The sequence below is a fragment of the Acomys minous genome (genome assembly GCF_964271855.1).
Source record: "Acomys minous genome assembly, chromosome: 13".
NCBI lineage: Eukaryota > Metazoa > Chordata > Mammalia > Rodentia > Muridae > Acomys > Acomys minous.
Window position 1 is genome coordinate 3,407,139 of NC_140495.1, and position 27,375 is coordinate 3,434,513.

The 27,375-nt window shown below is 50.3% G+C and overlaps 1 protein-coding gene across 3 annotated transcripts; it reads right to left on the reverse strand.

Moving 5' to 3' along the window:
- Positions 1-281: 281 nt before the first annotated feature.
- Positions 282-27,273, reverse strand: CTNNB1 (catenin beta 1). 3 transcript variants are annotated; one of them, XM_084753214.1, is made up of 16 exons: positions 27,070-27,273; positions 10,237-10,297; positions 9,707-9,934; positions 9,283-9,536; positions 8,910-9,148; positions 8,620-8,821; positions 7,529-7,673; positions 4,942-5,045; positions 4,527-4,865; positions 4,236-4,394; positions 3,431-3,550; positions 2,944-3,094; positions 2,734-2,855; positions 2,045-2,105; positions 1,301-1,521; positions 282-885 (listed from the first exon to the last, which is right to left on the reverse strand). In XM_084753214.1, exons 2-15 carry the CDS (start codon positions 10,247-10,249, stop codon positions 1,313-1,315), a joined length of 2,346 nt encoding a protein of 781 aa, XP_084609340.1. In that variant the 5' UTR covers positions 10,250-10,297; positions 27,070-27,273; the 3' UTR covers positions 282-885; positions 1,301-1,312. The 3 variants fall into 3 exon arrangements, with proteins under 3 accessions (XP_084609340.1, XP_084609338.1, XP_084609339.1); XM_084753212.1 differs by having other exon boundaries at positions 282-1,521; positions 27,070-27,272; XM_084753213.1 differs by lacking the exon at positions 27,070-27,273 and adding an exon at positions 26,717-26,775 and having other exon boundaries at positions 282-1,521.
- Between the last annotated feature and the right edge of the window lie 102 nt (positions 27,274-27,375).

The window sequence follows — 27,375 nt, forward strand, 5'->3', positions numbered from 1 at the left end:
CTTGGGGAGGAGGGAGAGCTGCAGGAGTTACTGTCTACATAGGCTTGCTAAGGCACTTGGTAGACATGGCAGCAACAGTCCTTTCGCAGACGCTCAGCCAGTGACAATATTTAAGGCTGAAACACGTACTTCCTTCCTCTGGTTTGCCTCCTTTTTAGCATGACACTGCTAAAGGCCACTGAGGAAACAGTAGGCACCCCCGCCCAGACCTGAAAGCCTGGGCACTCTCACGGCTTCATTTCTCACCAACCACCTCATGGCAGACAAAAGTGACACAAGCGAATGAATTAAAAGTTTAATTCTGAACCATTTTTATAACCGTATCTCTTGAAGCATTGTATCACAGCAGGTTACAACAACTTTGGGATAAAAGGCAACTGGTAAACTGTCCAAAACAAGGCTCAAATAACACCTCTTACTGATTTACCCTACCGCACGTATCCCCGATAAAGTTTTTGTTCAAAAACATGAAATAGATCCACCTGCTTATTTTAAGCATATTAAAAAGGAAACTAATCGGACCATTTCTATCTGTCTATTTATACAAAAGGCTACACAATGTTACACGTCTCCAGATTACAATTAGCGTGATTATGAATTAGTGTTCTACACCATTACTCAGTTCTTAGAAATCAGAAATTGCTGTAGCAGGTTCACTAGAACATAACACTACGAGACTTAAAAACTAACAGTTACTGCAAAAAATAAATGCTACTTCAAAGCAAGCAAAGTCAGTACCATTACAGATATTTAAAAAAGAAAAAAGGAAAAAGAAAAAAAGAAAAAGAACAAGCAAGGCTAGGGTTTGCTAACGCCATCTGTGGTCCATTCTTGTGCACTCTTCACTGCGTGAGTCACTCCCCAAATCCATTTGTATTGTTACTCCTCGACCAAAAAGGACCAGAACAAAAAGTTTACTTCGACTGTTCCCATAGGAAACTCAGCTTGGTTAGTGTCAGGCACTTTCTGAGATACCAGCCCACCCTCGAGCCCTCTCAGCAACACTACAGGCCAATCACAATGCAAGTTCAGACAATACAGCTGTATAGAGAGAAAGGCTGCTATTAATGTTGAAAACAGCAAATGTTACTCATCTGAGTATAACGCTGCAAAAGCTGTGGCAAAAACATCAAAGTGAGAAACTTTCACACATGAGCATCTCTTTCCAAGGTACGTATCTGTTTTGTGGCAGATTTACACACAGGCCTAAAGCCATTCCCACCCCACCAAGTCTTTCTGGGGTTCTGCAGGCAGAGTAAAGAATTTCACCCACATTGGCTTGTTTAATAAGCTTTCTTACCTAAAGGACGATTTACAGGTCAGTATCAAACCAGGCCAGCTGATTGCTGTCACCTGGGGGCAGCCCATCCATGAGGTCCTGGGCATGGCCCAGATCAGGCAGCCCATCAACTGGATAGTCAGCACCAGGGTGGTGGCCACCCATCTCATGCTCCATCATAGGGTCCATCCCCAAGGCATCCTGGCCGTAGCCACCAGAGTGGAAAGAACGGTAGCTGGGGTCTGGAGGAGTCAGGGTGCCCACAGGACAGGGAAAGGAGAGACAGACAGATTAGCTGTGGTCAGGACGTCTTGCCAGGAACACTGCTTTCTAGGCGTCTCTTTCAAGTAATTACACAATACCAGGCCTCAGTTCCTGAGATTATCTACCACACAGCAGCACTTGACATTTACCCTGGCAGAGCAATATGGCAGCAGCTCACTGTGCCTGGCACACAACCTGCCTGTCACAGAGCTGCTGAGGAGCCAGAGGCACCTGGCACTGCTCAAACCCGGACCACTTTCCAGAGCGCCCTCACAGACCAGCTTTGTTCACCATCTTGGACACCCTTCTCCAGGACAGAGACAGCCGAGGTCAGGAAGGGCTGACAGTAGGGCTGTGCATGGCAGCATGCTATGGCCAAGCTCCCTGTGCACCACTGCTGCTGACTGAAACTCAGGGATCACCTTTAAGTGCAGCCACCCCCTCCTCCAACCCAGGTTCCCAGGTGTGGACCAGCCCGTACAGAAGGCCTTTACAACATACCATCCTGGCGATATCCAAGGGCTTCTCCCTGGGCGCCGATGTCCAGTCCAAGATCAGCAGTCTACATGAATGGGTACAGGAAGAATGTACAATTTCAAACCATACTTGAGTGTTTATAATAAGATCACAAAAGACAAAGTTCAAACTGCTCATAGCATTAAAATAGTCACTAATTTATTCTAAAAGTAAAACTGCATGAGAGACAACATGGCTGTCCAAGCGCTAGACACAGCAATGAACACCCAACAGGCAGATTGCTCTAATACTGAGTGGACGGTGGGAAATGACAGTCTGAGCCTGAGAAGCTGCAAGAGCAAAGCTACATTATTACCCAGACCAAGGTGACTGTGGGGACAGGGTTGGGGACGTAGTGGGCGGGGAACGTCAAGGGCTCAGGCCAGAGCACGTGAAGATGGCTACCCAAGTTACACTCAGCGGGCATCACCCACTGAGACAACTCTAGCGGGCGCTGCGGGCGTCCACAACACACTTCAGGGGAGGTTACCAGAAACTGCGACTCACCGAGGACGAATTACGAACAAATTCATAGAAAAGCAGACTGCATAAGCAGAGCACTGGTAGCCTGACTCCCAGCTAACCTTTCTTCTCACCCTTGGAAGACTTATGTAGCCCTTTCTCATCTCTGCCCTGTGAGTTCTGAGGAGCTGAGCAGGATCCCACTTGCCTACCTCATTCCAAGCCATTGGCTCTGTCCTGAAGAGGGAACTGGTCAGCTCAACCGAAAGCCGTTTCTTGTAATCCTGTGGCTTGTCCTCAGACATTCGGAATAAAACAGCAGCTGCATATGTTGCTGGAAAAGGAAGAAGAAGTGGCCCCTCAGGACAGGCGCAGCCCCGGTGCATATGGCAGCGAATGGACTGGGCGGCTCCTCTACTTACCCACGCCTTCGTTCCTGGAGTGGAGCAATTCTGTCAGGGGAGCTGTGGCTCCCTCAGCTTCGATGGCCTCTGCAGCCTCCTTGTCCTGAGCAAGTTCACAGAGGACCCCTGCAGCTACTCTTTGGATATTTTCAATGGGAGAATACAGCAACTATGGAGAAAAAAACAAAAAAAAAAAACAAACAAGACCCAATTAAACCCACTCTAAAGCATGGCACACGCCCAACTGTGGTACAGACGTGCCCAGTGTGGAGTGTGAGCTGCAGCCTCTCGATTGCACTGCACGTTTCCTGATCTGTGTTCCCAGAGGCTGCTCTGGAGTAGAGCTTTCCAGAACTATTCTCAGCCATGAACCTTTCCTCTAGGGGAGCCCTGCTCTGTACCCCCTCTTCATGAGGCTATAGTCCCAATGCTCTTGACTAAAAAACAACTTCTGGTCTCTGGTCCTCCCAATATTTAGGGACCTAAAGTCTGGAAGGCAACATACCTGCACAAACAATGGAATGGTATTGAGTCCTCGGATTACAATCCGATTGTGAACATCGCGAGCGAGGATGTGGAGCGCTCCAGTGCACCCTTCAACGATCTCCTCCATGCGGACGCCCTCCTACCAGGAGACAGGCAGTTAACAAGCTGGCATTCCTCCTCAGTTTCTAAGCGCCAATTATTCGCTTGTCTTCAAAGGTCCTCACAGCTTGCCCAGTGCTCAGGCACAGAGGCTCCTGCACTAAGCATCACAGAAGGCCCCTGGAAGCATGGACAGGGTGAGCAGCCCTTTACGCTCTATGATGTCCACATCTGCAGATTCAACCAACCGTGGATCAAAGGCAGCTAAGGAAAAGCCTACACCTGTGCCAAGTGCAGCCTGCCCATCCATTACTCCCAAGGGACTCGCTCTCTATGCACCCTGCAGGGTTGGCACAACCAGAGGGTGAACACAGCTGCTGCTGAAGACACAAACCCCACAGGCACTGGGGTCAGTGACCGTTCAGTTTCCCTATGCTTAATCCCAAAGTTGGCTTTCTGGCTGCACCGAAGAGCACCAGCCACTCTGGGCAAGAGCAGACTGCAGTACTGCTGGAACTATGAGGCCATCCTGACCCACAGGACCACCAGCAACACGGGGCTCTAAAGCCTGCTGGGGCAAGCTTCCTGTTGACTGACGTGCAGGGGAAGAATCAGAAGCTGGATTTGGATTTGGCCATGGCAGATTCCCTACAGAAACACATGCATTCAGAGTGGACTGCATTCACCCCCCTGAAAACAGCCAAGTGTCACAAAGATTCACATACCACAAACTGCTGCTGGGTCCCACCCATGGAGGTGCGCCGCTGGGTGTCCTGATGAGCTCGTACAAGCAGCTGAACTAGTCGTGGAATCGCGCCCTGCTCCCGCAAAGGTGCATGATTTGCTGGGCAAAGGGCAAGGTTTCGAATCAATCCCACGGTTGCCTACACAGATCAAAGAATTAGTAAACAACCAGATCACAAGATGCTTAAGAATCCCAGCACGCCGCTCCCAGCCACCGTCCCCACAGCCAAGTCCCAGTCCCAGTGTCGCCACCCAGCAGCCCAGCAGTCTACCTTTATCAGAGGCCAGTGGGACGGCGGGTGCAGCAGCTTAACCACAACAGGCAGTCCATAGTGAAGGCGAACGGCGTTCTGGGCCATCTCAGCTTCCTGGTGCCGGCTGGTCAGATGACGAAGAGCACAGATGGCAGGCTCAGTAATGTCCTCCCTGTCACCAGCACGAAGGACAGTACGCACAAGAGCCTCTATGCCACCCACTTGGCACACCATCATCTTGTTTTTGTAATTATTGCAAGTGAGGTTAGAAAGAATCCCAGCTGCACAGGTGACCACATTGATATCATCTGAACCCAGCAGCTGCACCAGAGTCCCAAGGAGGCCTTCCATGCCTTCCTGTGGAGACAAAACCGTGCTGAGTTCAAGGCTCAGGAGGCCCTAGCACCGAGGCAGCCACTTCTGCATAACGTACCTGCTTAGTCGCCGCATCTGAAAGGTTTCTGAGAGTCCAGAGGCAGTTCTGAACAAGTCGCTGACTTGGGTCTGTCAGGTGAAGTCCCAGTGCTTGCATCCCACCTGCAGTCAGACGAAAGAAGGCAATGGCTCTTAGCTGGGTGGTGCAGTTAGGCCTCGCACTGAGTCCCCTGACGTGCAAAGCCTACCCTCCTCCCTAAGTGCAGGCTTTCCTTTTCCTCCCTTTCATTTCTAGAATGCCACACGGCATTTCCAGTCCACCTAGCCAGTGACAACTTATGTCAAATGGCTGCTGTTTCCTCCCATCTTTCATGGACACAGTTTCACCATCCGTCACCTGAGGAACACTCCCACCAACTCCTTTCGTTCGGCCACTTCCTGAATGGCCCTCAGTACCAGGCTCAGCTCTGAGCCGATGCAGCAGTGTGTGCACAAATGGCTGACCACCACACACTCGTGTGCTGCAGAGGAAAGAACTGCAACTCTCAACCGCCATTAAGTCATGTGAATGGGAAGGTGAAGGCTGCCAGTCCTGAGGCACAAGCGTAAACTGAAGGGTAAAGAGACTGGGAGTCAGACAGCCTGCACTGTGCTGGCTCAGTCAGGACTGCCTAAGCCTGAGTCCAGGGACAGCCGTGGCAGCCCTGACTGACAGCGGTATAAAGTCACTTAAAACAGTGGTCATTTCCCTTCACACCCACCCACCTTCAATGGAAGTCATTTCCTGAGCACAAGACAGGTCACAGACAGAACTTAGTCCACCTTCCACATGACGGAGAAGGCCTTCCAAAGATGCCTTCCTCACAGCTCACCCCAGCTGCTGGCTGAGGCTCCGCCCTTGTTAAATGGCTGGGCGAGTTCTCTCCCAAGTTCTCCCCTTCCCCTTACACACCCTTGGCTCTCAGAAGTCCAACTTGCCACAAATGCTCAGGAGGTTTGACAAGCACATGCACTCTGACCCCGCAGGTACGAATGTAAAACCCCACCAGGCTACTCCGAGGCTCCCCTCTTCTGCTCCTGAGCGCACACAATGTCCCACACTTAGCCTGGCTTCCTCGTCCTTCGAATCCATCTTTCTAGCTGAATGTTGTCTTCGTAAGTAACTTTGTTAACAAACTGGCGAGGCCCTGACTGTGTTCTTGCCAAAGTCGACTTCTTTGGTTTGCTCTTGTGGCCTTGTCGCTGATAAGGACTTGGGGTGTTTCCCAAGACCCAAGGACTTCCACTTACCTGCTATGTTCCTAAAGGCCAGCTGCTCCCTTCAGTGGCTCCCACTGAACAGTTACTCTCCTGTTTGGCAACTGCAGACAGCCTGAGGACCTTTAGCATCTGACCCTGCCTACGCTTCCAAAGGGAGCGCTCCACACGTGTCAGACAGCACACGCCGTTCATCGGGCCAGGGCCCTGCCAGCTCATTACCCAATCCTGCTTTAGCTGCATTTATACCGAGTCTCCTCACCCTACAAGCATCTAACTTCCCTGTGCCTCACAAGGTTGGTGCCGGGCCGCACTCCTTTCTTAGGGTGGCCTCCTCCTCCCTCGCTGGGTTCACCCGGACCCTCCTCAGTACCTGTCATCCCTGTTGTAACACACATCCCTGCAGTTCCATTCTGCTAAGGCCTTGCTAAGTAACCCAGGTAGGCCCACAACTCTTGCCCCTGTGTGAGTGGTGGACTACGGGCTTGTGGCCATGAGCTCAGCACCTGCCTTCGTATACTGTTCTCACCTCCACAGGACTATGCACAGGGAGCAGCTCTCTGCCGCGCTACAAGATGCACGGTGTAGCATTTACACTGCCAGAAGTACTTTACACATCAACATCAGATTGACCTGGGTCATCTTAAAAAGCTTCCATGCACATTCATTTCCAACAAGCTACAAACACGTTTAAAAACTCTCAGTGTTTCTGGAAAACCTGGCAGAACTGCCATTCTGACTCCACATGAACACAGCACTCTTGTCTTTCCCAGGCTCATGGTCTCACTGTTAGCATCTACCTCAGTTACCCCTCCACATCTTAAATCTGAAGATGGGTGCTGCAAACTGAGCTTCGGCCTTAGTATCTTCCTCTAGGTAGACCTGGGATCGGAAGCTTGGACCAACAGCCTACGCAGATGTCGGGTGCTTCCTGACAGGAGCCAAAGAACTGCCACCTACCTTCTAGGGGCCAACAAGGGGCTTGGGCACAAACCGTATCTTTTCTATCTCTAGGCACATAACATAAACTGCCATATACAAATTGTCTCATTAAAATGCACAAGCAAGCAAGCGCGCGCGCGCGCGCGCGCACACGCGCGCGCACACACACACACACACACACACACACACACACACACACACACGCACGCAGCACAAACAGCAAGGATCTCTTTTTATTTGAGGCCTTCTGCTCACCGAGCCTCAGAAACCCCATCCTGCTACGCTGTGCTCTACACACTTGGGTCTGTCTGCTGGTGAGGTCCAGTCTCAAGTTCACCAAGTCAGAATCAGAAACAACCTTTATGGAGCAATGTGTCTCTGCTGTCTCTGACAAAGAACTCAGGAGGCCAGGGACCGGCGAGTGCCGTGAGAGCGTGTGTCCTCACCGGCTTCCACGATGGCTGGCTTGTTGCTGGAGCACACAGACAGCACCTTCAGCACCCTGCTTGTGGTCCACAGAAGCTTCTCGTACGTGTAGGTCCTCATGATGTTCACTAAGGCCTGGGGCCCACCGCTGGCCAGAATGATCAGCTAGAAAGACATGAGTGAAGCTCAAGTCAGGAGGCTCAGGCCCTGGCACCAAGCTACTGTCCACATACGAACCGGAGCCAGCTTGCAATTCAGTGTGCCCTTGAACCCCTGACCCAGCCTCAAACGGGGTCCCAGGTATGTGACTCCTATGCTGCTATTTTGCTCAAGTCCAGGCACCCCGACTCTCTCAAGAACCATCAGCTCAGGAGAGCCGGCTCAGCAGTTAAGAGCACTGGCTACTCTTCCAGACACCCTCACACAGACACACATGCAGGCAAAACAACAATGCACAGAAAAATAAATAAATCACCAAAAAAACAAAACAAAATCCCCACCAACTCTGGCAACCTCCCCACAGTAAACATACGAGAAAAGAACATGAAAAATAACCACACCGGCCTGTACTTGTAGTGAAAGTTCTATCAGAACAGCCAGTTGAAAAGGGCACTAAGAGCCTCTGCCCGGATCTTCCATGTTGTGCGCCTTATGAGGCGCTGCAGAATGACCCCTCCCTCACCCTTCAGACCCTTCAATGTCCGCACAGGCAGGCCTCTCTTCATGGCTGTGCTAAGGGGTCACATTCCCTGGACTTCAGCACACCCACCCAGCCTCACAGGACCCACGCGGCCCACAACAGCCTTACCCCTCACTCTGTCAAACAGTTTAACTTCCAACCTCACCATCCTCCATCCTCCTCACCTGCCTGCACCTGGGAACACTTCACTTCTCTCAGAGCTCTCCATGAGGCCTCAAAACAGTGTTTTCTGTACACCCAGCCCCTTTTCTCCCAGTCATGGCATCCTCTGCCCAGGTAGGCTCAGGAGGCCTGCTTCCTGCCCCTTCAGTGCTTAGCAGGCACTGTATGCACTTTAAAGACACAGGGGTCAAGGCCACAGATAACCTAAGCACAGTGGCTCCACACTCTGGAAACAACTCCCCACTGCACCTTGCTCTCCTGGTTGCCGTAAGCTAAGATCTGAAGACAGTCTGTTGTGATAGCCAAGAATTTCACGTTTGTTTTGTTGAGCAAAGCAACCATTTTTTGCAGTCCGCCGGCTAGGCGCACTGCCATTTTAGCTCCTTCCTGATGTAGCAGCAGATTATGCAGGGTCGTGATGGCATAGAACAGTACGGAATCCACTGGTGACCTGGGAGAAAGAAGAAAACCTTTGTGAGCCAGCCTCACGGCACCCCTCTACTCCCCAGCCTTCAAGCTCCGTGCCTGTGCTTCCTTACCCAAGCATCTTCACCAGAGCTGGAATGCCTCCAGACTTAAAGATGGCCAACAAGCCCTCGCGGTGGTGAGAGAGGTTGTGTAAAGTCCCGGCAGTACAACGAGCTGTTTCTACATCATTTGTGTTCTGCATGGTGCGCACAATAGCAGACACCATCTGAGGAGAGCGCATGATGGCATGTCTGGAAGCTTCCTTTTTGGACAGCTGATGAACCATAACAGCAGCTTTGTTAACTACCACCTAGGATAAGGGGATGAAGAGGCCGTTAGTTTCCAGATGCTGGTGTAGAGCAGCCACTGGCACACACACCCTTAACCCCCCCCCCCCCCCCAGTTCTCCAAGGTAAACTGAGCAGCAGCCGCACCACTGCTCACCTGGTCCTCGTCATTCAGCAGTTTTGTCAGCTCAGGAATTGCACGTGTGGCAAGTTCCGCATCATCCTGATAGTTAATCAGATTGACAACTGCATGCTTCAGCATCTGTGACGGTTCAGCCAAACGCTGGACATTCGTGGGGTGAGCAGCGTCAAACTGCGTGGACGGGATCTGCATGCCCTCGTCCAGTGTCTCAGGGAACATGGCAGCTCGCACCCTCTGAGCCCGAGTCATGGCATACTGCCCATCAATGTCTGGGAAGGGAAAGCCAGTGCTTACTACCTGTGTGAGACGTCACCATCCCAAGTGCCATGCAGACGCCGCACCCTGCCTTCCCTCCACTTCCCATCAGTGCTGTGTCTGCACCATGACACATCCCTGTCAGAAGGTTAACTCTACATTTCAAATGCACAAATGCTTTTACCAGCTACTTGCTCCTGTGTGAAGGGCTGGGAAAAGCCTTGCTCCCACTCATAGAGGACCTGGGAGGTGTCCACGTCTTCTTCCTCAGGATTGCCCTTGCCACTCAGGGAAGGGGCTGTGGTAGTGGCACCAGAATGGATTCCAGAGTCCAAGTAAGACTGCTGCTGCCAGTGACTGACGGCAGCTTTTCTGTCCGGCTCCATGGCCATGTCCAACTCCATCAGGTCAGCTGTGGAAACAGAGCATGTTAGAGCACGAAAATGCTTCCTGAACGAAATGCCTGTGACAGTACCATCGCAGTCCTTTAGGAGGCGAGCAGAGGGGGCTGCACGTACTCCATGGACAGGGTGACCTCCAGACGCACCCTCACACTAGATGCCCATGGGTGGCTTGTTGATTATGTCACCAAGCCAGTAGTAATGAGCAGAAAAGAGCAAAAGGTGGCTTGGCGAGCCAGCAGGGCCAAGAGGGGCAGGGAGCCGCATGAAGCAGATCCCCCTGCGATAGCCTCGGCTTCATTTGATCACCAACCTTGAGTAGCCATGGTCCACGCAGGAGTGTCACAGCAGTTGTTCACTAAGCTTCAGATACCCTGAAAAAAATTCAACCAGGCATTAAAATTTAATCCAGGCCACTGTGTTAGGCTAGGCCTCGCCACCACCAGAAGCCACATCACCAGGGCACACACTGAGAATAGCACCAGCCACAGCTCCATCACCACTGAGCCGATGGTAAAGGTCATGTCCAGGCAGCTCTTCTCAGCTGAAACAGCCGCAGACACAGGTGCTGATGGAGAGTGAGCCCTCTCCAGTGCCCACCAGCAAAGGGTGCACCATTCAAAGTCCAACTCACTGTGAAGCCCTGAAGGCTGGGCTGGGCGCAGTGGTACATGCCCGTATACCCTAACACTTGAGGTAGTGGAGTTAGAAATTTTTACAAAGTCTGTTGTTTCCCCTTATATAACAGTGTTGGGATCAGAATGGTGATCTATGCAATTTATTTAAGAAGCAAAATTACTTTTCAAGTCAAAAATTGAAGTACAACTAAAAGCATGCTTGTCAATCAACATTGTATGCACCATGGTAACTGGTATGGATGCCCTTGTGGTCAGAGCATGACAGCTTCCACAGGGGAATTTTAGTCTAAATTATGTCTGCATTTTGGTTTTATTCTACAATATTCAAGAAAAATACCGACTCACCAAGAATGAAATGGAAGCTTAAGGTCTGTAGGTGCTCTATGAACAATTTCCATCATTAATGTCTGCCCCAAGAAGGTTCCCCCCACACTACAGCTGACATGAGCACTGACAAATTACCCGAGAGTGTATACAGACAGACAGGACCCTTGGGTGTGACTGCATTTTCAATTTGTGCAAAGGTGTTTTTAATGCTGATGAAGTTGGCAACCTCACACTAACGACCACTGTGTAAGCAGAGGGGCACACTGCCGTCCCCCTTGCTGGAGGCTCCACAGTAAAAGGTGTCATGTGAGAGGACAAGAACATCCCACCCTGAGGTGAGGACAGCCATGTGGTGGGGCAAGAAACGTGATGTCCATCCCTCTGTGTGGAGAAGGGTGCGGCCTCACTCTGCCCAGCCCTCAGGAAGGGGCGGTCCCATGCAGCTCTGCAGAGGAGGGTTGTCTATATCTAGCACCTCATTTGGCCAACGTGGAACAGGCCTGGAGACCAGTCAGGGCCACTCCTACACGCGGGCTGAGAGGCTCCCTATGCTTCCTCCTTGTTGGTACACAGCCAACACTTACTATCTTACTAGGTAACGTCCAAGTATGTGGCTGACCTGTGGTCTGGAGCGTGACATGTAATAGTTTTAATGGGGTAGTAGTTCATGTTTAAACTCAGAATCTGCACATGTTGGTGTCCTGAACACACAACACATTAGCAAAGCACACAGAAAGTACCCTTGCTCCTCACAGCGCCCTGTAGGGCAGGGACCAACTGACAGAAGAATAGGATGGAAGGGATACGACAGCTTTAAGCGGCAACAGGCAGGCCAAAGAATTTCCTGCAGATAGATCCAAAAATGCAAGAATTCTTAGCATTATTCACCAAAACAATCTGGTAACTCCACCTTGAAGTAGAGCAGGGCCTTGCCCCAAAGGAAACCTTTCCTCATCAGAGACTTCAGGACAAGGGATGGCTCCATCCCAGCATACCCTTGGACCAACCTCAGAGTTCCTGGTAATCAGTGCTTTCTAACCGCCACTGTAGAGACTCCTCAGCAAAGGAAAAAGCCCGTGAGAAGGCAATTCAGCAAAAGCAGGCTGAGCTGTACAATGCTAAGTGATGGCACAGACACTTTGCCCAGTAGCCTATGAGACGTGGGACAAACACCCGGTAGATAGTGCCCAAGGCTGCGAAGGGTTCCAGAAACACCAAGGAAAGACCTCAACCCTGAGAGGAAAATGGCGATGGAACCAAGCAGGAAGCATGAGTCGGTGTCAGGGGAAGCGGCCATCGGGGTGCTAGTGATCATTGCTCCTGCGTGTCTACGGCCTCTTGACAAGGGGTGTGTGGGGCTCGGCTTCGCGTGCGTCTCCTCACCCACGCTAAGAAGCCTGCGCACACATGTATCTTTGGGTTTTTTCTTTTTGTTCTTTAAATGCTTTACTTTTCCAATTATTTATGAGCTCAAAGATCATCTATCTGACTTTAATCTATCTATAAATGCCTCTTTCAGAGCTAGTATAGACTTACACTAAAGTTATTTTCCAAGTTCCCATCAGGATAAAACTACCTTATATTATCCATCTTCTAAGAACTTTGAATTATTGTTAATTCTGGAGAACACCACTGCATAAAGCACATATATTATAAAACCGTGTACCAGCAAATCACTTTTCAAAAATGTATACTAGAACAAATCCCATTATTTAAAGAAAATGTTGCTCTAATTTTGGGATGCCTTTGGCTTTATCTTCAGGATTAAAAATTCTTTACTAAAATGTGTGATTTTGAAAGCAAAGCTCCCGGGATTTAAGCCACAATCCTGGTTTCCTTTCTCCTTGCCCTCTTCAGCGGTGGATTCTGGAGGGCGCCTTCCTGAAGCCAGCCTGCTCTTGCACAGCACACAGAATGAACATCCTACCGCCGCCCTGACAACTACAGCAGCACAACGGGCTGAGACACCCAGCCACCCCCAATGACTGCTCCACCCGCACCCCCCAGTGACAGGGAGTTCAGGGCTTTTCTTTCATCACTTCTATAACATCAATTCTGCATTTAATAATGGCATATTGGCATTATATAAGATCCTGCATGTCAACAGCTGTAAGGCCATGGACACCAGCACTGCAGCGAGTGACCACAGAAGAACTAAATGTCGCCTCCTGCTCTGGGCTACTTAGTCCTTCCTCACTTGTTTTAATACAAGAACATGATAAACACCTGAACATACAAGGTCTCTTAGCTACTTCTAAGAGGAACTGCTAGCAGCACTGTGTGTTTTAAAAGTTAAAAGCATAGTTAAGCCTTTGATTAATAACACTGACTGATACTCAACCAACATGTGAGTTAATGCCAAGTCCTCAGAAGCCGCCAGACAAGCCATCCACTTACCAAGGGCTCATCACCATCAAGTGCTCTCACCTGCCCACCCACTGTCTGCCACTTCCCAGCACCTAACACCCTGCAGGATGACTTCTGTCTGGTTGAAACCCAACACTTGTCCGTCAGATCGCCAATGTGGCACTTATTTTTATGAAGCACACATATGCACTATACTTAATAAAAGTTCTTTGAGTATGTATATGTAGGACAAGTGTTCACAATTTTACAATTGTAACTTTGCACTTATATTGTCAGCCTTACCAATGAATGCTCTAAACAGTACTAACCCTTCAGACCAAGAACACGTTATTATCAAAAAGCAGGTACGGGCTGGCAAGATGGCTCAGTGGGTAAAGGCTACAAAGCGTGGCAAGCTGAGTCCCATCTCCAGGAGGAAGGGGCCAGCTTCCCTAAGCTGTGCTCTAATGCCCACCACGTGTGCGGGCAGACACACAAGTAAGGAAAGACAGATGCAACAAAAAGGCACTAGCAGATGAAGCCAGCAAGCATTCCAGCATGGTGGGCGGGGAGACGCCAGCCTCGCTCCAGTGGACAGCCCCACACCCACGAGCACATGGGCAGCACAAACTGGAACCTGTGGGTTATTAACACAAACAGGCCAGGAAGTCTGGAGGCTTCTGGGGTGGTGTAGGGCTGGGAGGAGTGCGGGGCAAGTGTGTTCAAAGTGCACTGCACGCACAGCTCACGTTTTTCTCTCTGCAGCTCATGAGTGCTCACTAGCACAAGCATCGCAGGAAGACACCCCAGACACACACACCCCGCAGTGGGCGTCACCACCCATGCATGTAGAGTATGTGCAGGCTGCACAGCAGCTGCTGCAGTAGAGCAGAGCAGTGCCAACTCTTTAGCAGGTTTTGGGTTTCATTTTTAAAAATCAAACACAGGAAAACTACCAACTACAAAATGTGTGTTAATCTGAGCTGTAAGAACGTGGCGTTTTGTTGCAGGATTCTTTGCAGCTTACACAGAACTAAATACAAAGCCAGGCACTTAGTACCACTCCAAAGAAAACCTAAAGCTCAATGCTATCTTGAAACTTAGAAAAACCCCTGTACTTCTACACTTTTAGAATTGTTAAAATGAAGTCATCCTTTAAAAAAAAAAAATCCACCTCTCTCAACCTCACAAGTAACTGCATGTTTAAAGTTGAGAACACCTGTCAATACTCCTGAGGCACTTTTAGGCTGAACAGAACACTCAGCTTCAATATAATAAAAAAGTAGCCATTGCAATTAAATGCAAAAACTACTGGAATCCAGTCATGACTGCATCAAGAGAAGAAAACATGTAGGGGAGCACGCAGAAACCCTGTTTTCTAACTAGGAAGAAGGGCATGTCAAGTGAGGGTATGTTCCAGTTAGCTCAACGTACTCAAAACAAATTCTAGTCTTGATTTCTTAATCCACAGCACACAAAGAGCAGGACAAAGGAATCAATGGAAGCGAGCAACAAGATGAGCCAGGCCCACACTGAAGGCTTTTTGCCTGTCTCCAACGACCAGTTAGGAGGGTGATGACAGCCACAACCGAGAGCTCATTACACTGGTCAGAAGCACAGCACCGTCTACCATACAACACCCTGTAAGTTAAAATCCCACTGGTTAACACTAAAGGAATCCTCAGAGACATTCCACTTGTACAATGAAATGGAAAGGCTGCATCAACAGACCTGAAAAATAATCTATATGTTAATATTCACCCGCCTAACAAGTTTTAAGTGCTCTTTGTTACTGGTGTTATCGTACCAATGAAAGGAGTCAAGGCAAGGTCATAGCTAGCAAAGCCTATTTCTTTATTAGTGAATGTTTAGAGATAATATATTTTGACCATGCCCTTTCCCTCCCAACTCCTCCCCACCCAACAAGAAAGAGAAGGGAAGACTGAGCTGTGACTCTTAGAAATGCAGAGCAGCAGTGAGGTGTCAGGGAGGACCCCAAAACAGCACCAGCCAGCCAGCCAGGCAGAGCACCCCAGGAGGACACAAGCACAAAGAAGGGATAAATTCGCTCTGCGGGAAAGGCACCAAGCAGTGAGCAAGTCACAAAGGCAGGGACCATGAATAGCCTAAGGATCAATAAAGATGCTCCTGAGCAGGTAGTGTGAGCTCTCCAGGGGCCAGCCCACAGAAGCTTGCTTGGCTGAGCATACCCCAGGCTTGAGTCAGCTGCTCCCTCAACCCTAGAGCTCACATGGCAGGTGCAGGGCTGCAAGACAGAAAAGAGTGCAGGTTGACCAGGGAAGTGGTTACTGTAGCCAGTCAAGACTGGATTTCTCACACAACTAAAACTGTCATTAAAAAGAGAACTATCAACCTCCTGAAGTTTCCAATACTATCAAGCATGAGAACACATAGGCTTTGCATACAACCTGCAGAACCAAAATAGACAAACTTAAAACAGTGTCCCACACATGCGCACACACATGCAGATTAACTGTAATCAAAATAGAAGAATAAAATGGTAGATGTCCAATAATAAATTTTGTATTGGACCTCTTATAGCATGTTAGCCAAATACTGAGACACAACACTAAAGCCCAAAAGCTAAGTGACCTACCACATGGACTGCAGATGGGAAAGCACTCTACTACCCTGCCTCAAAAGGCACACATACTTTAAAAAGGGGGAGTGGGGTGAATGCTGTATTCTCTCTTGGGGGGAGGAGGAGAATCACTCACTTTTCTTTTTTTCTTTTCCAAGACAGGGTCTCTCTGTGTAGCCCTGGCTGTCCTAGACTCACTTTGTAGACCAGGCTGGCCTCGAACTCACAGCGATCCACCTGCCTCTGCCTCCTGAGTGCTGGAATTAAAGGCGTGCACCACCACACCCAGCGTCACTGACTTTTCTTAAAGCAGGCTCTTATTTCTTAACCAAGGATGCCTTGAACTCTTTGAGCTTCCGCACTAATGAACTATGCCTTTCAGTTCAAATCCTGATCTGTCTGTAGCCTTGTCAACTCAACTCTACTACTTCTTTTACACACACACACACACATTATTTATTTTCTGTGTATGCGTGTTCTATCTACATGCATACCTACACCCCAGAAGAGGGCATCCGATCTCAGTGTAGATGGTTGTGAGCTACCCTGTGGTTGCTGGGAATTGAACTCAGGACCTCTGGAAGAGCAGCCAGTGCTCTTAACCACTGAGCCATCTCCAGCCCTCAACTCTACTTCTTGCTTCTCCAGTTATCACTGGTTAAATCAACATTGCAGATGAATGCATGCATGGCTCAGAACTTCCAATAAAGAAATCCCAGGTAATTCTCTTCCCTCAACAGTAGCCACGCTAGTATCTATGGCCCAGTGCCTCTCGTGGGGAGTGACTCTGCACTCCACTGTGTGGCTCTAACATGCCTGGGAAAGGGAATGAATGCTGCATCGCAACTTGGTCTCCACACTGAGGCTGAGTCAGTGGCAGGACTCCAGAATGTAATGTTTTACTTTCTTTCCCTTATGAAAGCTCTTCTTCATCTGCACTTGTAACAAGTTTCCCTTCCCCATTAAACCCGAACTCTGGCTCTCAAAACTTCAAGGCCTGAGCTCAGGGAACTGAAACGCCAACTTCAGTCTCCACATCTGCAAGTGCTCAGCATATACTAAGCTCAAATATTTGATGGAGTGATGTGCTTATTAAAAACTAAAATGTTGCACTATTTAGTCCTGCTGCTCTGTGAACTGCAGACGACACCACACTAAGACCCAAAGGACGTCATTACTCACGCTCACCCTCCTGTGTGTCTGATCAGGTTCCAGCCAAGTGTTCCTCAGCTCCAACCTCACAGAACAGGAGCAAGCAGGAATCTGTAAACCTTTCACTGTACCACACTCACCAAGAACAATGGTGAGGGAACTTGTTTTTAATTAAGCAGACTAAGCGACATGAGGAAGAAATAAACAGAAAGGCTTTTTAAGGGTTAACAGGTTACTAAGAAGGCTGGCATTTGTTGTTTTCATGTAAACCTTCAGGTCATGAAATTGGACAGTGGTGGTGAAAGGCAGGCAGGTTTACTTGGGAAAAAAATATTTTAGGCCATCAAGACCAGTATGTAATAAATCAGAATTCAGGTAACACTTTCAAACCCTTTGAAGACCATGAGCTGCAAGCGTGCCCAGGTGTCCCCACACGCCAGTGGGTCCTTCTTGTGCTAACCAGAACTGCCACATCAGGAGGAGCTGGTGCAGGACCCTGGCACAGCACTCCCGGTGTCACATGGTGTTGATGCTAACCCCTAAGACAGCAGAGACAAACCTCAGAGTGCAGGCCTCACAAGTAGCATAAGGTGGTAATAAACAAGGTAATAAACACATCAACGACCCAAAACAGGAGCTCACAGTGACCCAGGCAGCAGCTGCTCCTTGAGAGAGAGGACAGTGTTTGCCCTTGCCCAGCAGCCACAGCAGGCTGAGCTGAGCCTGCACTCACTGGTGCGCTTCCACAGCAGCAAGCCTTGCAGCTCTCCAGGCTTCAGTGGAAACGGGCGGGTGTCTGCTGCATAGTTGGGTTCCTGTTTTTCTTCTTTTAGACAGGGTCTCACTGTGTAACCTGGAACTTGCCATGCGGCCTGGCCTGCCTCTGCCCATGGTCACAAGAGCTTATTCTTGCTATAACTGAAAAGCCTGTAAGGAAGAAGAGTCACCAGTCAAGCAGGCACAACAGTGGCCAGGTGACTCATGGTCCTGGCTTAAGCCAGAGTGGTAACACTAGGCACGAAGGCAGCTTGACGGGAGCGGTGCTTTGGAGTCAGAAACAAAGCTGAGCCTCCTCTCTGTAGGAGGAAGAGAAGGGAAGCACTGGAGCCTGAGCACTGAGGCCTGCTAGGAACACGGTGCCCACCTAAGGCCACGACATCTGCTATGACAGCCAGTTATCTGTTGGCATGGCCTCTTAATTTTTAGGATTTTAGCTTTTCATTCATGCAGCTATACTGTAAGTACCCACCAGCCACCAGCAACTAAAGCTGCCGCCATGAGACAACACAAGCCCCTCACCAGCACCTCAGATCACGTTCTACACTGTTATCCCACAACCAAATGCTGAGCGACCCACAAGACCAAAACTACAGCAATTACTGATCAGTGCGAGCAAGCGCTGAGGCAGTGTGAGCCAGAAGGGGCTCAGCACTGTGAGCTACTCATAGGCCTCATATCTGTGAGGAGCATCAGCTGAAAGCAAACAAGGGGCAGCAAATCCACAAGTTCCTATCGGCTTCAGACTTACACAAAACAAGGGCATGGGGAGGGGGGGTTTACACAGCATGTACATGTGTGTATGTGCACACATAGCAGGGGTACACAGCGTGTATGTGCATACACGTGTGCGTGGGGGTGGGGGTACACAGCAATACATACTGCCTTACAGGCCATTATCAAACCAATAAGGGAGGTGACATGATCCTTTTTTTTTTCCCAAAACAGGGTAAACAGGTCACAATGGAGAGGAATACGTGACAGCAGCCCATAGTACCTTATCAGTCTGAAGGAGACGAGGAGGACAACATGATCTGCACAGGAGCTCACGCTGCTGTGTTCTGCACAGATGCTGCGCCAGCTCCAGCACTGAGTGATAAGGGGGAGCAGAGGTATAAGCCAGCAGGGGCAGCCAGAGGCCTCGGCAACGTGTAAGCCCAACGCTAAGGTGACATTACTACAGCACTAAAATGACTTAATGCTAGATGTACCTAAAGTAAGGGACAGGACTTGCGGAGAATTTAGACACTCTGAAAGGAGAGTGGATAGCTGCAGTTATTGCCGAGGAAACTGGGAACGTGAACAGTCGGGTCAGTTTCCATCCACTGCTTGGGGTGCCTCAGAGAAAAGTGCACAGCGGTGGGTGGGACCAAGAGCACAGAGAGGAGACTCCAAGGCTAGGGTATACATGTGCACATCACAGTATCTACCTAAAGCTGACAGTGAGATGACTAAACAGGGAGGTCCAAGGACTAACCCTTCAACTCAGCCACTCCAACCCAGGGAGAGATGAGGGAAGAGCCAAGGAGCTGTCACGGTGAGGAGGCACACACCTGGCCCCCAAGCAACTGCAGCAACTGGGATCAGGCTACAATAACTGAAAGGAGGCCCAAAATATGTAACAAAGTGGTCACTAATGGGGGGGGCATACAACAGGGACAGACACGGGGATACCACCATGACAATGGCACGGACATTTAATAAAATCATGAATGCTATAAATCACAGCGTGTCTGTATGCAGACAGGTAAGAGCCAGGCAGGCCTCAGAGAAGCACTGAAGTGCAGGCGCGAGGATGGTGAGCCTTGCGCGCATTAGTTCATCCAAAGGAGGAGGTGGTGGTGAAGGGACAGTGACAGAAAAGAAGCCCGTGGGAGTTCTCCAGTTAGTCAGTATTATTAGCAATGAAGAAGCAACAACACTGGTGAGTGAGGCTGGAAGAGGACGCGCTGTGGGCTGGGCGCCAGAGGGAGGAGCAGAGGCAGTGCTGCACACTTCACTACAAGGCACAGCTATGGAGCCCAGAGTCTGAGGAGCAGGGAGTCCTCAGCAAAGGGCGGCTAAGCTGCGCACTCACTCATGAGGATGGAGCAGCTGGGCGCTCGCGATGAGATGGGAGCACAGAGTTCCGAGCGTGTGACAGGGGAGTGTGTGGCTGAACGGAGGAAGAAAACAAGATCACTAAAGAAACAATGTGAAGAAACTAAGATCAAAAATGCCCAAACACAACAGCACAAAGAAATCTGTCAGACCACATAACAAAATGTATCACAAGTCTTGCTGGGGTAGGGGTGGCCCGAGTCGTCTGCACCTTGGAGCCACCCAAAGGGATCCACACGACGAGGCTCAGTTCAAAGGCCAGACCACACTTGAGTTGGCACCGTTCTAAAGGTGTCATGGTATCACGAGGAAATTGTGACAGGCTAAAGGAGAGGAAGGCAGTGAGACAGGTTCCAAGTGTTCCAGGCAGACACCTAAAACACAGGCCATCAGTAGGGTGAGGTATAATTTGAAGGCACTAACACCAAAGTCTGGAATCCGACACAGAATGATTGATCCCATAACAAGACCCTAGAGTCCAGAAGCACAAACTATATAAAGAGGGCACAGCTCACGTAACAGCAACAGGGAACTGCTACAAACAACATGACCAGCCTGCTGGTGACCAGATCCAGCCAGGAGTTCCAAAAGCTTAGAAGCAGGTGTCCTCTGCCCAGGCAGAGTGATACAGAGCAGCAAGACAGCTGTGTCCAGAGAGCAATAAGCCCCTCACTGTCAAAATGGGTCATTGATACAACTGGTCCAGTCATGGGCCCCAGAGGTGCCTCTAGTTGAGGAAAAAAGTAGCTATCAGTCTTTTCATAGAACTTTATTTTAGCGAAATGAGCGGGGATACAACAGCAATAAAGAAAATCCAAGGTCCCTCAGCACACGGGCAAACCATTCTAAGAAGACCAATGTTTTCTGTTATGTGATCACAACACTCCCTCAGCGTCCATGGTGCTGAGAGTACAAAAGTGAGCCACCTCTCTAGGCAAGGTCTGTGTCCACCACTAACAACCCCATTCTTTTAAACATCACTTTTGGCAATGAACTTTGGGGCTGTACTGTGCAGCAGCACCAGCATTTTAACCATCACTGTTCGCCCTCCAGGATATCTCCTGCTCCTGTGGTATTCCTAGACTTCCTGCAATTTCCTTGACATGAACAGGGTCAGACAGTGTCGGGAACTCGGCCTTGGGGCCCAGGAAGTGTAGCAGCACAACCACAAGTTGGCAATAACGGCCTCCAGCAGCTGCGGAGCCACAAACTGGCGCCACATCTGGTAGAGACAACCGACACGTTATACTCATGCATCTACTTTAAAAGACTAAGTCAGCGGCACACTGGCCCGATGCTTGTTTCTATTTCTGCATCTAAATGAACCTTAGGTGTTTAATGCTGTGTTTGATGTTGCACAGTCTTTCACTGGCACAGAACAAAAGCTGCCTTACACGGCCCTGGCGCCGCCCTGGAGTTGCTAGAGTCAACAGCATTAAAACGTTTACAGCAGTTCATCCAAAACCTGAGAGCAAACTCACTCCTATGCTCTTGCCCCCCAGTTCTACAAAGGTGCAGCTCCTCACTGCTCGCTCGGTGCTAAGGAAATGTTGCAGGCAGTGTGCAGCCACCACCCCGCAAAGTGGCCAATTCTTACTCTAACCTAAATTCAAGATCTTCAAATTGCACTCAAGAAATCTCGCCGCAGTAAACTATTTTCCGTGGCTGATGCCCACAGCATCTACTCACTCCCAGTGCACACCAGCCATCCCCTCAGCTACGGGAAGGCCAGACAACACACATTTTTACGTCGGCCCTAACTCCAGCTTTTGTGCTCTTCCTTCCCCGTCGGACCTACAATCTTCTGACCACAGATGTGGTCTCTATAACATGAAGACTAAAGAACACATGGAATGAAGGTTATAAATCACAATTTTCTAAAACTGTTATTCATATCTGTTACAGCTCTGCTTTAGGGGGGAAAAAAAATCAATGCAAAAATGTACTTATATCCTAAGTAAAACCAGAAGAAAAAAATGGGAAGTGCTTGAGGCAGCTTCCTACAGAATCTAAACCAGCGGTTCTCAAGCTGGGGGTCGTGACCCCTTTGGCATCCAATGATCTTTTCACGTCACCAAGACCCTTGGAAAACAGATATTTACATTAGTTTATAACGGTAGCAAAATTATAGTTATGAAGTCCCAACAAAAACAACCTTATGGTTGGGGTCACAAAATGAAAAGCGTATTAAAAGGTCACAGAGTTAGGAAGGTTGAGAACCAGCAGTCTAAACGGTCACAGCAGCTCTCCACTGCACTGCAGCAATGCTGATAAACCACAACTAGGAAAACTGGGATACTGCAAGACACTAGCCAGGCACAGTGGTACACGCAATTCCAGCACCCCAAACCCTGTTCCAGCCAACCTGGACCACCTAGGGAGGCCCTGTTTCAGAAAACCAAACAACCCTTTACAGCAGCTCCCTGAAAACACCCAGGACTGTGGGATGGGTGAGTGTTCTAGGCAAGATGCATAGCCCCATGCTGCATTAAAATCAGCTAAGCACAATATTCAGATGGTCTCACTCTGCACTGCAGGCTAGCCTTGGGCTCATAAGAATCCTCCTGCCTCAGCCTTTTGTACTGGATTGCAAGGTGAGACATACCAGGCTCAGATCGATGATGCTTTTGAAGGGCAGCTAAACACACTGAGTCAGCCAGAATCTGCCATTTCAACAAAGACCACTTTACAAACTCTGGGAATAAAAACCTTGCTAGCAGTAAAAAGCTGAACCAATACAAGTAACTTGCCCACCCAAAAAAACTAGGGAAGAGCAATCATTGCTACAAAATACACTCACCTGACCTCCAGCTTAGCACTGTTTCTCAGTTTGGAATTAGCCTAACGCTACACTCAGCTAAAGGCTTCTATGGTTTAAAGAAGCTGAGCAGGGCTGACAGACCACAGCATCCGTGGCATCTGCCCAGCATTTAAGGTGCCTAAGTGAGTCTGGAGACTTAAGACCACCATGAAGTGCTGGATGCAAGCTACTTCTCCAAGACCCATGACTTCATCAGCCCTGGGTGGCTGGCTAGGTTACAGCACTAGGCATGTCCCTCTGGTTGAACTGGGTTTTAAGCCCAATTCCATTACGACACCCTTAGTGCTTCTCATGCCATGCTGGTCGCTGTTGCGGTCTGAAGGCATCAGAGGACTGTTGGTTGCCTCCCTCCTTCAGAAGCCTGTACCATGTCTTCTGGTTCATGAAGACTAGAGTAGATGGCATCCTCTGGGCACTGGTCTGAAGCGCATGGCGTCTTCAGCCATAGGGACTGACCGTCCACTTCTTGGGGTCAACCAGGGTAACAGCAATAGGCTGTTTGCTATGTTTTGGAGTCTACTGGACAGATCCAGCCAACAACTCAAGATGGCTTCTCATGCCTAGTACTGGGGTTTTTGTTAGTGTTTGGCATTTGAAGGAAGCACTGTCAGTCCAGATGAGAAAAACTGCATTTTAACTATGTACATATACACTTATATATATTAATTTTTAGGTAGATAGTTAATAGTACAACAGACAAGCTTAAGTGGGGGGAGGGGCAGACCATGAGGCCTCAGTCTATACACAAGGAAGCCCTAGAAGAGCACAATATCAAATGACCAACCCTAAAACATTATACAAATGGAGCAGGTTGTAGTTAGGAATGTGTGTGCATGTAACAATTAATGAAAAAAGATGCCATGGCTTTGAATGAGAGGGGTAATGAGTGGGTCTGGGGGAAATGAAAGGGGAATGGTACAATTATTCCAAAAAAATAATAGCAATAAAAAAGTCACTCAAATGACACAATGCTCCCTTAAAGCATAAGTTTGAACTCATGAGCTCCAGTCTCTGCATGACTGAGGGTCATTTCATCTCAGCCCGTTGTTGAGAAGCAGAACCCCTGACCCTGACCCCGCCAAGAATCCTTCATAAACAGACCACTCCACTCCAAAAACTAAGGTAATGTGCTCCACTCTAGTTATTAGACAGGGTGATTGGGAACAGAATTTTCAGAGAATAGTGAACTCTCCCCCAGGTCTGTAAGGAAGACCTGTGTGTAAGAAGCAGAGCCCCGCCCGAGTGGGCGGCACAGGTAACTTGCCACCACCAGTGCTGTTCCTAGCTCATTGGCAGGGAGCTACACTCACGTTTAAAGGCAAATCTTCATTACCAACTTCTGACACTTTTCACCTCTAAGCGTCACCAATATGGCCAAAGCCATCCTTCACTTGCTGAGGAGCTTCTCAAATTCTAAGCAGAAGGGCCAATCACCTTTTAACTGGTCCTCAGAGAATCACCCAGGATAAATTCCACAAAAACTTGCTGGAGTGGAAGAAAAGTGACCTCTGTTCTGTCCACTGGAGGGCGCTCAACATGACGCCAATGCTGCTGCCTCAACTGAAATTGGGAAATGTGTCTTGAAAGAGACACAAGAAGTTCAAAAAGGTGGCTAAGTCCCAGGCAGGAGCGCCTCCTTCCTTCTAAAAGGGGAGGTTACATGCTTTCTTCCTTCTAGAGCTCCGCCCAGAGGATCCACCTGAGATCCGAGCCAAGGGAAGCTCCGCCTTGCATAAAACACAAGGGAAGCTTTCCTAGTAAACAGAGGAAATAAAGACCTCTCTGCAGAGCGTAAAGAAGTTCTGATTCACTTTCAATTGACACAAGTCACTTCTCATTCTGTAAAACCACAAGTCAGTACCCATCTCACCCTGTCAGCGATCTACAGATCACACCCACTGCAGTGCAGAACAGCAGCACCTCAGAACTGACAAAACTGCGAGCTGTGAGGACAGAGGCTAGCCCCACACACACACCCTCAGACACTGAGGCAGCTGCTCACCTGTTTCACTACTTACTCTACTGCATAAATGTCTTCGGTGAGATTGTTTTAAATAACAAATATGAGTTGACAGAAAGGGGCCACAAAAAGAAACAGTTAAAACAAGCTCAAAGGACACTAAAAATTGACCCCTAGGTGATGGGCTCAGACCACTGCCTCGCCTTTAACAGTAATTTAGTTTGACTTAACATACTTGCACTACCCACTTCACTGCTTAGATGTGGTGGGGCAAGGATCTAATACCACCCCCACCCCCACCGCCCACCGCCCACCGCCCACCCCCCCCCCCAGTGCGCACAGGCTCTAGTCCCCGCTCTACCCAGCATTTACTTGGAAAGGGGTTCCACCAGTTTTTCTAAGCACACATTTCAAAATACATTCCAACAGAGAAACTGGTCTTCTCACCCGCAACCTTGGCGATGGCATTCCGAAACCAGTGCTAAAGCTTCATTCACCATTTATTCTCCCATCATCACTACAATGTAGTGACTTCCCTTCAAACTGAAGACATTTAATACCAATATACAGGCTCCAGACTGGCGGTTCTCAACTTGGGGGCCGAGCGACCCTTTCACCGAGTAGCCCAAGACCATCGGAGAGCGTAGTTACATTACGATTAATAACAGTAGCAAAATTAGTTATGAAGTAGCTACAAAAGAATTTTATAGTTGGGGAGGTCACAACACGAAGAACTGTATTAACGGGTCGCAGCCTGAGGGAGGCTGAGAACCACTGCTCTGGACAATCTACAAGAAACGGCAGGCAACAGTCCAACTGTACTTCCTGACACCTGCACATGATCAAATGCTTCCCTGTTTGAGGCTGGCATTCTTGTGACCGTGAGGCCCAGGACTCTGTCCCAGACAAGCAAGCTAAGCTTTCCAGACAGCCGCTTCCTCAAGGGCTTCAGCCTGCGAGGGTCTGGTAGAGTAGGACGTCTGCAAGTTTTCAACGTCCCTGCCGCTACTGGGGGCCTTGTCCAGCCTCGGCCTTCAGGACAAGTTAGGTCACAGAACGGCTAACCCCAGGACGGGCATCAATGCTGTTCTCAAACAAACCTTAGAGGCACTTCTTTTTAATTCGGGGATTTCTGAATGTAACAGCGGCCTTAACTCAAATAAAGTTTGAACCCGAATACAAAATCGAAATACAAAAGCAACAAGCTTAAGCAGCATTAAACTAGAACCAAGAGAGCAAGCTGTCCCTCTTTCCTGGCCGAGGAGAGTCTGCGAGTCACAAGTAAACAGGGAAATGGCTTCCTAAACCCCAGACAAAACGCTTCACAACTTGGCCATGTGAAAAACATGAGGCAACCTTTATCGAAGGCAAAGCTGCCGTCTCCTCAGCTCGCTGTCTGGTCTAAGCCACCATTATTCACGGCCCAAAGCTCTCGTTTCACTAAAACCACTCCTCGATTTCCTCTCGCCGACCTCCGCATACCAGCAGCCCAGTCGCTCTCCATTCAGCGCTCAGGCCCGGGGGGAGGGGAGCCCACAGATGTCTGGAGGAGACCAGAGCCCGAGACAAAGCTGCCCGGAGCCGGCCTGGGGCACCACCGAACTTGGCAGCGTCCGCTCCCAAGTCCGGTCCCTAACAACACTCAGAACAAAGTCGCCAGGCTCCCACGGCATGGCGGTCCGCGCTCCGGCCACTCCATCTCCCCCAGAAAGCAAAGGCGCTGGGGGGTAAAAAAAACACTTGAAGCGGACCCCACACCAAGTGGCTCGCGTTACTGGCTAAGGGCGAGCCCCCTCCCCCCTCCCCCAAAGCGCAGGCTTCGGAATCCTGCGCAACCCCCCACCCCACCCCCCAACACCAGGAGTGGCCCGCGGCCCGTCCCAAATTCCGCCAGGGTGTCGGCCCCGCAGCCGTCGACCCCACGCGAGTCCAGGACGCCACCCTCCAAGAACACACTCCTGACGCATCCCGCCCGCTGCATCCAAGAGTTTGGCGACTCCACGGCTTAAAGTTGTTTGGATTCAAACTCACAGCCGGGTCATTGCAACAAGAAGAAGAAAATCTGATCACCGATACGTGCTCCACGAGGGACGGAGGGGACGCGCGCCGGGTCCGGACTCGTCGTCTCCTTCCCTCCACCCACCCCCACCCCCTCCGTGCGCGGGGGCGCCCGCACTCCGGCTCCGCGGGCCACGGAGGCGGAGCCCCCGCCCACCCCGCCCCCGCCGCAGCCGCCCTAGCTGGGACGCGAACCGCGGTCCCCACCCCCCCCACCCCCACCCCACGGCGGCCAGCCGTCCATCCGGGCTCCCGGCGGGCGCGCGCCCGGCCCCGGCCCCGGCCCCGGCCCCGGCCCGCGCGCCCCCGCGGCCTCCCGCCGCCACCCGGCCCGCGAAGTTTCCCGCTGGCTCGGCGCCGCGCACCTCGGGGCCGCGCGCTGCTCCCCCGCGGCCGTGCGCTCGCCCTCGGCCTCCTGCGCTGACGGCTCGGCACCCACGGCGCTCCGTCTCCGCCTCCCCGGGGCCGCGGGCTGCGCAGGACACAAGCTGACGCGGCCGCCACCGAGCGAGGGCTTAAGATGGCGCCGCACAAGGAGCGATTTATAAGCGGCGCCGCACCGCGTATCCCGCCGCCGCCGCCGCCTCCTCCGCCGCCGTCTCCGGCCGCCGCCGCTCGGCGCGGAGCGTTCCGCCGCGAGCACGAGGGGCGGGGCGCGGGCGGGCCGCGGA